At 46.3% G+C, this 13,252-nt stretch overlaps 1 protein-coding gene across 2 annotated transcripts in view; it reads left to right on the top strand.

The window, feature by feature from the left end:
* The first annotated feature begins 2,832 nt into the window (after positions 1-2,832).
* Positions 2,833-13,252, top strand: part of LOC101878429 (metalloprotease TIKI1) — a 78,474-nt gene continuing 68,054 nt past the window's right edge. For both annotated transcript variants that reach the window (XM_031054349.2, XM_005155053.3), the window contains exons 1-2: positions 2,833-2,934; positions 10,604-11,164. In XM_031054349.2, the coding sequence (XP_030910209.1) occupies positions 2,833-2,934; positions 10,604-11,164 (663 nt within the window). The remainder of the gene's footprint in view (positions 2,935-10,603; positions 11,165-13,252) is intronic.

Genomic DNA, 13,252 nt, shown 5'->3' on the forward strand with positions numbered 1-13,252 from the left:
CTCAAGTTAAACATCAGGTGACAAAAAAAACCCCAGACAACAAACCTGGGCTATTTTTCACACATGGCCCAGGTCACTACTTGGTCCCACCTGTAGGCATGCCTAAAAGCTTGAGATGTGAGTGTGAGCAACTGCCTGTGTGTGACAGCTGCTTAAACTCTGACATGGCTGTGGAGCCTGCCCTTTCAGTTATCTTGAATTAACTACCAACCAGACAACTCAGGTCACAGACTCTCTGGGGTCTAAGGCTCTGATCAGAAAAGCATTTAGGCGTGTGCTGCAGCTTACCCTTTCTATGCAACTAACATAAGCACATGCTTAGCCTTAAGCACATGCTGAAGTCATATTGAAATAATTTTGCAAGGGACTGGGATAAACAACTCCCAGTCACTCTAGGAATGGGACTTTATTAAATAAAAATGTAGATTTTATCTTGCAGGTTTCTGTTAATAGGTCTAGGATATGGCTTTCTACCAAAACATTGCAGTGAAAGTATAAATTACTCTGAAAGTCTCTGTAAAACATTCTACTTGTCCATCCTCGTTGCCTATTTTCCACTAGCAATTCATCACAAAGAATGCATTTCTCACCAGATCAAAAATAAAGCCAACCAGCATCTTAATCTGCATTGCCCATATGCCTGTGAGCTGTGTGTTTCAGAAAGTGTTATGTTTTTGCTGCTTTAGAACCTTAAGAGACTAAAAATGGTCACATAGAAAGTAGAAATTCAGTCTGGCAGCACATATCTATGCCATGAAAGATTTGTTTTTGTTCTCTATAGCTCGATCTAGATATTGTATGAATGTTATCTGGCTTCTGTGCCCAAAAATGCATACCAATTAGAATAGTTAGGGATTATAAACATTGTATATAGCATAAATGCCATACTATTTGTGAGGTAATGCTTTTTGTTCTAAATGATTGTCATGACCTAACAAAAGAAGATGCATTACACATACTATCAATGTCATTCTTCTCAAAATCCAATGTATTAAGAAATACAGTAATGCATATAGGACAAGGCAAGACAGTGAAGGGGTTTGCTTCTGGATACCTTCTTCTAGAAGCAATTACTTTGCACCACAAAACTAGGCTATCTGACCAAATGTAAAAAATGACAATTTCTTCAAGTTGGTGGGAACTTTGCCATTGATTCTGAATCACAGTTTAGGTTTAAATTTAATCTTAGGAACAGATATTTGGATCTCCGGCATTGGAAAAGATGAGTTTAAAAGTAAGAAAATGCTAAAGCTAAATAAAAAATGACAATTTGAGTCAGAGAAGAGCCTGAAACAGTTTGTCTGCAGCTTGCCTGTTGCTTTGTGCATGGTAGACAGAACAACATTAACAGGAAATTAATAGCAGCCTTTAAGACCATCGTTGTTCACACAGCGTACCCAGCCCAGGGTAGGTCAGGTCCACCAGCTGTTAAAAAAGAAAAGGCAGAAGCATCTCCATTCTTCCCACAGGAAAGAGAGCGTAACAGTGACTACTAAAGTAGAAATGGTAAAAATACTGTTACTGAATGTTGAGAGAAGATGGAGAAATGCATCTTGGATGATGGGTTGAAGAAGAGCAGCACCTTATTCTGCTACTTAAACTAGCAGATGTCAGTTCATAGATCAGCATAACTTTTCCCTCTTCGTTTGACCTTTGTTATCTTTCTGTTTATGTCTTTAGCAGGTTTTGGTTTCTTCTGTGTTTAGAAGTCCTTAATTAAAACAATTGGGGATGGTGCAGGAAAGAATGTACCATGGAATAGCACCATACACTGTGGCGGGCAATGGAGATTTAGTATTTTAACTTTAAAGGTTTTCTTAGCTTAAGCCCTAAAGGTGTTTTGCCCTATGTGAATTATACATGCCATGTTAAAATTTTCAGGAAGATCCTATTACAAATATCTTGAAAGCTATGGAAGTTTATTCTTTGGATTTGCAACAGAGTAAATACTGGCATATTTCTGGCCTTGCTCAAAAGTTTTAAGAGTTACTAGCAGTATCTACTTTTGTGAGGCTTTAAGTATCAATCTCCTTACAGAACATGGCTGAAATTTGCAATTAAAGATGGTAATATGTCTTTGGTGCATTTTTTATCTTAAGAGTGTACCAGCAGTGGACACGCAGTTTTGGCACAGGGCTTCTTGAAACAAGACAAGAATGAGTCAAAATAGTTCCTCAGTCCGAAGTTGTCAGTAAAGCGACCTGCAGAGAAATTACAATATTCAGATCTCTATGTATTTCAGGGGAGCTGCATGTTGGGCAGAGACCGGCAGAAAAGGCATAAGGCCCGCACGGCAAAGGAGAGGCAAGGGACGGGGTCGTCGGACTCCCTCCCTCAGACCCCGGGTGCAGTGGGGTGCCTCGGAGGCTGCCGGGGCGGCGGGGGCATCCGCCCAGGCGCCCCGCGGCCAGTCCGGATCTCGCCGTTATGCGGCTTCTGCCTCAGGCGGGAGGAGGCGGAGGGGCCCGGGGGATTTCCCCCCCGACGCCGCTCCACTGCCCGCCCCCGGTGCGGCGGGCCTCGCGCCCTCCCCTTCCTCCCCCCGCCCTGCACGGGACCCTTTAAGAGGAGGGGGCAGCGGCTGAAGGGCTTAGCCAGGGGACGGGGCCGCTCCTGCGAGGGCTCTGGTATTGGGTTTACAGTAAAAAAAAAAAAAAAAAAAAAAAAAAAACAACAGGGGGGGGTGGGTGGGGGTGCGGGAAAAATATAAAAAGGGCCAGAGAAGGAGAATACGAATAAAAATAGGGGGAAAGAAAAAAAGGAAGTGTGGAAGGAGAAGAAGGGAAAAATATAATAGAAGAAGAGAACTTGTGCCAAGTGGGAGAGAGCGGGATGGTGCGCCGGGGCTGGCTTTGCCTGCTGCCGGGCTCCCTCCTCCTGCTGGCCACGGCGCGCCAGAGCCACGGCCCCGCCGCCTGCCCGCTCCGAGGGAAGGTAAGAGCTGGCGCGGCGGGGCTCTGCCGCCAGCCGCACCGCACCGCGGAGCCGGCAGCGCGAGAGCTGCCTGTGTGTCTGGGGGGGGAGTCGGGATCTGAACCGAGCCACACGGTGGTCTCTTTCCCCCGGCGGGCGGCTCTACCCGGTGTGCGGCGGGAGCGGAACGGGACGGGACGGGACAGGACGGGTAGTGTCTCGGGGCTGGACACCAGGTGGGGCGATCACCGCTGGGTCCTGACAGATGAAGAAGACCCTCGTGTGACCCCCAGCGAAACCCTTTGCTGCGCCGTGAGGTACGAGCTACCCCGCTCGCAGGGGCACCAACACGGGCTCTCCTGGAGTGACTTGCTGCCAGCATCCATCGCTGGAGGTAGGGGAAGGCTATACCCCCTTACCTTGCTGCTGAACGCCGGCGTGATGCAGCAGGTTCGGACCAACAAACGGTCGTGCCCCTGAAGTAGAGGGACAGTTCTAAGTTGTATTAGGTTTCGCTTGTCTTCTAACTTGAACAGCCTGACTGGGAGCAGTGTGGGCTGTCGTGGCTCTGAAGGGTGACAAGCACAGCTGAGGGTCCCCGTTGCAGGTTAGGGGTGATGTTCTGGCCAGTGTGGAGCTTGCGAGTAGGGTGTTATTTTCATTAAAAATCAGACATAGATTAAAACCCAGTTCTAGTTGAAGTTTCAGAGGAATTTACTTTGTTCTAATGCATTCTGTTAGCGTTAACATACCATGTGTGCAGTCTATTGGCATCTGCTTGGACCTTAAAGCAGGCTGACCGGCGGTGCTGTGCACCTGAGAGGCTCCTGGGACATATGTCTCACCATTTATGTTCATCTCCTGCCCCAGGCAGGGTTACCTCCTCCAGCACATCTGTTAAGAAGTGCGGACCTGCTGCACTGGGTAGATGCCAAAGCACGGTGGTCTCTCTGCAGGGTAGGTGTGAGAAAGCTTTGCAACTATGAAGAAGATCTCTTCTGTGACATTTCTCTCACCTGCACATGCATCTTCTGGTCTACGGACCTTGCTGCCTCCGGCTGAGCATGCTGCCCCCCATGCAGAAGGCTGAGTTATCTCTCGGAATTTAGGGCACTGCCAATTCAACCTTATGCCAAGCTACATATGTGCCTCACTGGAGGTATCTGCCTCAGCTTGGGTTAGACAGAGTTTAACTCTGCTGTGGGGGATGGTGCCTTACCAATTTGCTTCTGCCTAGAACCAGTTTGTGAACTGGATTTATAGGTGGCGGCCGTCACACTAGCGTAAAGCCAGGTCAAGGCTTTGGAGTGAGTGCACTCTTCCCCTTGAGGGCATGAAGTGTGAAAGGTGTGGGCTGGTGCAAATCAATTGCAAGAAGCTAGTGAGAGCAAGAAGGAAGGGAACAGCCCCTGACAGCCTGAGCAGCAGAGGTCCTTGCAGAAATGTGTAGTTCATCAGTTCGGTGGGACACACAGGGAGTTTCCCTCAAGAGCCATTGACTGGACTTTTACCAGTTACCAGCAAATCTGGAGGTGAAATGTGTTAATGGTATCTCATTATCTTCTGATTACTCTGCCATTAAAATGGGAGACCACCTGTAGTTCTGGTATTGACAGGCTGTTTCCTAGGATCGTTAGGATGGTGGTGGTAAGCCCTATAGGAACAGCAGTGTCTGCCTTATTTGCAAAGATGTTGGGTGCATCCTTATTGATATTTACACCAACCACTTGGGAAAAATATTCCTTCATGTCCCTGCATCATCAGGAAAGGTTTTTTGTTGTTTTTATCTTAGTTCTTTATGGTATCTCTTATGTCTCTAGCTTACCTTTCTTCTTTTTGTCAGATTGCCTAAAGCTTCTGTCATGAAAGAAATATGTGCATCAGTCAGTGCCTGGGAGAGAGAAGCTGCTATTTTAAGGAGTGAACATACAGTACTTCAGAGGGCTTTCTCATCATAACTCCAAATTATAGTTAAAACTGCAACCAATAATATGTCACATCATTTTTTTTTCAATAGATATATAGGAAGAAAGGAAGGCTTTAAAAACAGTTAATCTAAAATAAAGCATGCTGAAATCCTTTGGGTTATATTCCATTTACTAAGTAATGTGGTCTGGTGATGCTGTCATTTTGTTTAATGCTGGAGTGTATTGGTAAATTTAAAGCCAGAATCCAGGGATTCACAGCTGAATGTTTGTGTTTGTAGCTGGTTAGTGTTTTATGATGTGTTGTTTCTGATGGGGGGGGGGTTAGGGTTAGGTAAATATCTACCTTTCCCCATACATGCATTTTGGCAGAGCAAGTGATCTGTCTGCTCCAAACCCTTGCCTTTCTAATTAAAAGCTTTATTTTTATTTTTTCCTTCTGGTAAATGGAGACTGAATGCGTGTTCTTTTGATAGTTGTAGCCAGTGCAGTATTTATCTCCAGACCAGTTCTGCTTACAGTCTTAAGCTGAGTTTGAGAATGCCAGTAATGCAAGTGGGCAAAAGCTCAAGAGAATGATTGTTAAAAATGTGCCTAGCATTTCTGTGTGCATTACAGTAGATGCATGAGGCACTTTACGTGGCAAGTAAAGGCATAATCTTTGTTCTTTGCCTGAATTAGGTATAAATGAACATGACAAGATACAATGCCAGGATAGATAAGAAGGGAGAAAGCCATATAGGGAAGGTTATAGGGCTGCCTGCTTGGCTGAAATACTGTATGCCACATGCTCTGCTTCTGTAGCAAGCAACAAAAAAAAAAAAAAAAGGAAAAATTAGGATAATATTGCAGATTGAGAAATAATCCAATCCTGATCTAATCTGAGGTTTGGGAGATGTGGGTGTGGGGCTGAATGGTGAGTATGAGGTTTAGGGATCCTGAAAGACACTGAAGCCATAAAGGGCGCCTGCCTGTACAGTGAGTTGCATACTTTGTGCTGGACAATGTATAGTCTACATAGATGAGACTGACAGAAGATGGGAGGAAGCAGAAGTGATGTAGAAGGAAGCTGACTAGGTGTAGGTTTCCCATGTCTGGAGTTCACGTCCAGTTGCTCAGTTTTTGGAAAGCAGGTTTTCTTCCTCTCTGAGACCCCATTCCCAATATTACCACAACCTGCTTTCATTGATTTGTTTTGTTTGTTTTTTTTTTTAACTTCCATGCTTTTCTTCCTAGATGGTCAGAGCACTGCCACTAGTTGCATTCTTTGTTCCTTCTGTTTTTTGCTGCAGTATTTTCTCTATGTTTATCGTAATTTTACTCTTGACAGTCAGTATGTCATTCGGCCCAATTTGAGTTTGTTTCTTGGAAGAAAGATGGCACTTTTTCTGATCCTCTTTGGCAACACTCTTCCAGCAGAATCATTACTGCCTCACCTGAAATGATGCATGTCTGACAAACGCAGTGGTATTTGTATATTTGAAGGCTACATGTTGCATCCTATGGCTGAATCTTTAAATCATGCTGGAAAAACAACCTGCTACAGGTAGTTAAAATAAACAGAAACTGAGGGATGTGGGGTTGGTGGGTTTTTTTGTTTGCTTGTTTGGGTTATTTTTCTTTTTTTAAATTAATGTGTTGGAGAGATAATGAAACTGCCTCTCAGTTAGAGCCTGTGTTTTGGTGAAGGAGGTAGAAGGAAGGCAGGAGGTCATGGGAGTTTCCAGTGCCAACAGTGCCATCAGGTATGTGATTAGAGAGCAGGTGTTAGCATATGAGCTCTGGTTTCAGCTACTGATCTGCAATATATCACTTTACTCTCCCAGTCTTAAGGACTTTTTGTTCTTGCCTAGACCCTTCTTCAGCTCCTGAGGAAAAACCCTTGATGTGCATCATGCTTTTTGATGATTTTGGCAGTGCCTGACACTATTGTCCCATCATTTTGGGAAAGCATTGTCTGGTCTTTTGTGTGCCCATTCCATCACCCAGCAGGCAGTGGTGTTTGGGTTGGGAAGGGAGGATTCCCAGTCTCACAGTAGGGAATAAATCCCATAGGTGCCAGTGCGTTGTTTCTGTAACAGTGTCAGCCTGAACAGCTTCTTTTCCTTCTCCCTGATTTCCCTTTTGGCTGAGGCAAAGCTTTTCTCCTTTTTTGTTCCAAACAGTTTTTTGGCTGGGCTGATATCCTTAATCACTTCACAGCCAGTTCTTTGTCACTTGGGGTGGTGAGGTTGGGGAGAAAACACTGTGCCACAGTGCTGAGCATCCAGAAGTACCTTGGTCTGGCACTGTATAGTGGGAGTTTAAACTTGAGGCACAAAGGAGGTCTGGTACAGCTAGCATTACACGACCCTAGGTCTTGGTATGGCAGCAAACTGGGAGATCTGCGTTCTCTTGCATGACTGCCACTCTCTTCCTGAGGCTGCCCCTCCATTTTTTTCGCATTGCTCCTAGTTTTTCCCATCATGAGTAATGCCGTATCACCTGTAAATGACCTGCAAACAATGGAGACACAAATATTAATCTTGATATATGTATATATGTATTAATCTTGATCTATATATACGTGAACCTGACTTTTTGTTGTTAACGCTGCTGAAAGTGAAATTCCTGGAGCAATACAACCCAGCTCTCTCAAGCCTTCAGACACCACTTTGGCTGTAATTTACACTAGTTTTAAAGCACCCCTTCCTCTTGTAACAGCTGTATATAATGATCTTACTGCAAAGAAACATTAGGTTGTAGCACCTTTATCTACTGCATGCACTTGGGGAAGTGAGGTGAGAGAGGTGCTGCCAGTGGTGGTGTGTACTGCAGAGCTGAACAAGCCTCAGCACTGCTCCTGTGCTATCTCACACCCACCTAGAACATTGTTTAACAGATTCCCTTTTACGGTCTTGGGGAGAAATTACAGCCCTGGGTTTCCCTCTCTGAAGCTGCAGTGAAACATGTGTGAGTGCCAGGAGGTGACAAGAGACAAGACAGTGCCAGAAGGTACAGCAGGGGAAGAACAGACCTGCTCAGGCACACCAAGGACTTTGCCCCATTCCCTCTTATGCAAAGCAGTAGCAGGCTGTTTACAGGCATCTGGCATGGAGGTAAAGCAGTGTTGGAACTCCAGTTTCTGTTGGAACTCCAGTTTCTGTTTTCTGAGGGAAAAGGATATGTCAAAGGAGTGTGAGGCACTAGCATGTCCCAAACAGCTGTAAATGATGGTAAACTGAAGCCTGTTGTCTGATCTCTTCATGCTGGCTACAAGTAATTCTGAGAAGGGAGGTCTGAATGGCACTTGGGGTGGGTTGCCAAGTTCATGACTGCTCCTGTTGGTGTGGAAGCATCAGCAAGAGTGCCCAGCTGCTCTGTTTTGTAAGGTCTCAGTCTCCAGGAATGTGTGAGAAATTTTGCGAGGTCTCATCCTGCTTCCCTTGCCTGTGCTGCAGGGCTCTTTAAACAGAGATTTTATTTACTCTGTGCCTGGTGGTGTGTGCGATTTCCTCAGTGGTACCACTAATAGGTGGCAGTATTACTCTGCTTTCAGTATCCTGTTGTGAAAGCTGGAGGAATTTAAAAAGCAAATAAAAAGGATACAATGCCAAGAGCCTTACTAACTTGCCTGTGTGCAGTAGTCAGGAGCAGTGATGATGGTCCGCACTAAAGCCTAGTACCATTCATCTAGTCTTGAGACTTCAATTGAGCCTTCAATTCAGGAGCTGAATTGAAGTTTTAAGGTGGCCGGTCACCACTTGTTGCTTACAAATTCTCGCAGTTGTGGTTTGTTGTGCACTGCCTCATACATGATCAGACTTGTGCAAAGTGAAGGAGTGCTGACCTCCCGACCTAGTGCTTGTCCCAGGTGTCTTGTCTTTTTGCTTGCTTATGGATAGCAAGCGGCACTTCTGCTCCTTCCTCCCGGAAGCTAGCTGACCACTACTTCAGTTCATTTATTACTAGGTGGTGTGTCTCCATTTTATCCTTCTGACTAATGACGGGAGTGAGCCCTGTCTCATTTCCCTCTTTGTGTATTCATCTCCAGTGTTCTTGCTGTGTCTGTGTCAGATTCGTACTCGTCTTTTGCTCTGTATTCTTTTTTACCTTTGGGTGCTGCATCATGTTTGTTCTCCCTTCTTCCCATGGTCTTCAGGAGAGTTTTTATGGTCTGTTATTCAGAAGTGCATTCCAGGGCTATCCTATAGGATCCAGAGTGTTATCAAGACCTGAAGTATCCTTCAGGCACTCAATGTGTCTGAAGAGCCCTGTAGAGTATACTTGGTTTGTTGGTTTGTGCTGGTAAGCTGGACTTCTGGTAGCACTTTGCTGAAGTGCTGCCTGAACTTGGCCTGGGTTCGATGCAGAGAGCTGCTGGAGGAGGTTGTCTGGGATGAGCCAGTGCAGAGCAGTCTTTTAAGATTAACCTTTCTGACCCTGGGTGTTTAGTATCAGAAATTTATAGGCAGTGTGCTTCCAATAAATTCCTCCAAGCAGCCTGTTCTGCATTTGGCAGTTGGGCAGGCTTCTTGGTTCAGTACGCATGCACGCTTGGCCTCAGAGCTGAGGTTAGAGTTATCTTCTGGCTAAAGGCTGACCAGATGTTTTTAGTGCATCAGGAAGCCCGTCCTCTTACTTAGACATGCAAAGGCTACCCTTTCCTATCTGTGCAGACAGAATGGTTTGTGTTCATCACTCCAGTGAGGACCATGGCACCAGAGGGGTGCACGCTGTAGGTGACAGAGGTCATGCCTGCTGCTGGTTTAAAATGACATCGCAGGATGCAAGCAGGATCCATTTTGCCTTGTCTGCCCTCCTGCCCTGTGGAATTGCTCAGGATTTCACCACAGCCCTGTACTCTGGTAATCCTGGGGATGCTGTGAGGCAAATTTTGCAGTAGAATAAACTTGAGGTCTAATTCTGACTTTGTGATTGTTGTGGGTTTTGAAATATTTAAAAAGCTAATTTAAAGAAAGAAAGAAGCTTTTTCCTCCTCTGTGTTTGTAAGAGTATGCCCTGAAACCACAGGCTGTGTTTGGCCTGCAGAATTTTTTCCCTTATTTTCCAAGGTATTGCATGTGCTTCTCTGTGCCTTAAGAACGTGGAGAACTGGGCTATGATGGGTCTTGACTGTCTGCTACATGCTACATCCCTGTACAACTGTATTTCTACCTGCTCCAGCAAGTCTGCCTGCCAGCTGTGTTTTGTGTTACTCATTTGTTTGGTTTCTTCCTCAGAGTGGAAAGTTCTGAGATGCTGTAGCACCCTCTGCCTAAGTGTCACAGCCGTTTCTTTTATTAAAGGTGCTTGCTATGCTGAGATGAGAGGCATCAAGGCAAAGGTGATTGAAACCGTGCTGCCCTGCTCTGCTCCAGCAATGTGATATCAGCTTCTGATGTCAATAAATGGTGGAAACTTGATATAAGCCTCTTGCCTGGAGCATAGCCTGCCTGGGCTGTGCTCTGCTGCTGGTTTTGGCAGATACCCAGGTGATGAGCTGTGGTGGTGTTGCTGTTGAGAAGACTCAGTGTTACCTTTCAGGAGGAGAAAGTCACAGCTAGCCTTACTGTGTTTTTAATTGATGAAAATTGAATTTTGACCTCGGGGAAAAGGGTGGTCAAAGAGGACTCTGTGTGAGCAAAAGCACTTCAGGAAAAGTCCATGCTGGTAAGCTGCTGAGACAGGTGACCTGTTGGCTTGGCAACATGTTTTATTTAAGGCCTGTACTGCAGTGGTTCTGTATAAACGTCTGTACTCATCTGTGTCTTCCTCTTCCCTAGCAAAGTGAGCTGAATTCATTCCTATGGACCATCAAGAGAGATCCCCCATCTTACTTCTTTGGCACCATCCATGTCCCGTACACACGTGTCTGGGATTTCATCCCAGAGAACTCCAAGAAGGCCTTCCAGCAGAGCCACATTGTGTACTTCGAGCTGGACCTCACTGACCCCTACACCATCTCAGCTCTCACCAGCTGCCAGCTCTTGCCACAGGGGGAGAACCTCCAGGACGTGCTGCCCCGTGATATCTACCGCCGGCTCAAGCGGCACCTGGAGTATGTCAAGCTCATGATGCCATCCTGGATGACCCCAGACCAGCGGGGCAAAGGACTGTATGCAGATTACCTCTTCAACGCCATTGCTGGCAACTGGGAGAGGAAAAGGCCAGTGTGGGTGATGCTGATGGTGAACTCTCTGACGGAGGTGGACATCAAGTCACGAGGTGTGCCTGTCCTGGATCTGTATCTGGCCCAGGAAGCAGAGCGGCTGAGGAAGCAAACGGGTGCTGTGGAGAGAGTGGAGGAGCAGTGCCACCCGCTCAATGGGCTGAACTTCTCCCAGGTGAGACGGAGTGGTGTGCAGGGTGCCAGCTTGGCTGCTCGGGTGGATGTCACAGCAGTGAGAGCACAGGCTGGGGCGTGGGGTAAGTGTGTTCTACCCAGACACTCGTGTTTGCTCCATGCAATTCATGCCTTTGCCTGTGCTGTCAGAACAGTTTCCTAGGTGTAGGAGCTAAGGGCATGTCCTAAGGTCATTTAGACCTGGCTGGGGGAGACCCCTGTCCTCTTCCATAGCAAAATCCACCCTAAGAGGCACTGAACCTTTGCATATCTGCTCTCTGACCCTGTCTCAGATGCCCTGCAGGAGCCCAGGGCAGGCTGGGCCTCTTTGTCTAAACTGACTTCTGTAATGGCTAGGTAAGAATAAAAGCTAAGTAAGGTGTGATCACTTGTGGGAAGCAAGGGCACTGTGAAGTAAAAAAAAGGTGAGAAGTAAGCACTGGGGACATCCTCTGCACTGTGAAAAGTGGGGTTTTGTTTTGGTGTTTGGGTTTTTGTTTTGTTGGTTTTGTTGTTGTTTGGGGGGGTTGTTTTGTTTGTTTCTTTGAAGTCTTAGGGTTTTTTTTAAGGGAGTGGGGTTTTTTTTGGTTTTTTTTTTGTTTGTTCGGTTTTGGCTTTTTTTTGTGTGGTTTTTTTTTTTGTTTGCTTTGTTTTTTTTGGGGGGGGGGTGGAGAACGTTTGGGGGTTTTTTTCGTGTTTTTTTGTTTGTTTGTTTGTTTTGGGTTTTTCTTTTCTGTTTTCCTTCCTTTGAGACCAGGTGAGGATCAGCATAGCTTCCTGCAGGGACCTCCATAGGCTAGTGCAGTCCCTTCTGCAAGTGCCTTTGTGTTTGCAACCAGATGGAGTTTAGCATCATTGTTCATGCAATGTCACACCAGGCAAGTAGAACAGCCTATGTGTTGTCCATGTATTGGATGGGGCAGTCCTCTCTGAACTAAATACACCAGAGGGAAGCATCTGTCGCTGTGTCTTGTCTGTCTGGTGGGACCACAACCAGGCACAAGATTGCTCTCTGGCCTGGGATACCTTTTCTGTAGGCAGGTGCTAGTTTGGGGAGAGGAATTGGTGTTTGCTTAGGAATAGGTGAGACCTGCTATTGCAGCATGGCTTGCTATTCAAAAGTGGGAGAACCTTTGGCTATGGGGCATGGGAGTTTCAGCTGATGCCTGAACTTTGCATCCTGAAGCAGGGCCTGTACCTTAGTGCGGTTTCCCTTGCTAGAAGGGAAGGGGTGGAAGGGGCAGAAGGGGAGGTGCAGCCCAGCAAGAGCAGGGACAATAGTTCAGAGCAGATGTCAGAAGTGCTTTTACCCCAGCCCAGTCTTGGTGGTGGAGCACACTGCAGGGCACAGAACAGCAGTCCTTAAATGCAGGCAGGGCATCTGCACTCTTCTCTTCCCTTGTTTGGAGATGGACAGCTTTATTTGCATTGCCAGTCTTTTGTGGAACTGTGCTTTAAGTCTTTGTGCTGTGAATGCTTGCTCACAGCCAATTTAGGAATGAGTTGGGAAGTCTAATCTCTTCTACCCCTTATCTGGTTGAGATGTTATTAACATTATTATGTGTATTTTTTCTTCTGCTGACCCTACTCTTCTGGTTTAGTATTATAGAAACCAGGGGATAAGGGAGGGTTTGGATGTGCTTTCTCCACTGTAAAGTAAGTGGTAAGGAGGGTGAAAAATACAGGTTGCAAATTATGTCCCTGTTAAGCTGATGCAGCTGTTGACACTTACTTTAGGCCTTCACACAGCTTTCTTCAAAGAGGTGCTATTGCTGTGCTGTTTGCTGTTGGAATAAATACCTGCAAATGAGCCAGGAAGCTTCAAGGGGTGAGGGACACAGAGCTGCAACATCCAGAGTTGCCCAGCCTTGTGATACTTGTGAGAGCCCAGCTGAAGTGGTCATGGTAAGCAGAACTGCAAGAGAAACTGCCCTGGTCAGAAAAATCAGAGCCTGTGATTACCCCAAGGTGGATGGAGATATGCAAGCGCATCATGGGAAGTGCAGCTCCTCCTGCATGTGCTCATTTTCAGGGGACAAAGCATGCTGTGCCTTCTGGGAGCAGTTCTGGACCTGCTACTGCACCACAG

Source organism: Melopsittacus undulatus, chromosome Z (genome assembly GCF_012275295.1).
Source record: "Melopsittacus undulatus isolate bMelUnd1 chromosome Z, bMelUnd1.mat.Z, whole genome shotgun sequence".
Classification (NCBI taxonomy): Eukaryota; Metazoa; Chordata; class Aves; order Psittaciformes; family Psittaculidae; genus Melopsittacus; species Melopsittacus undulatus.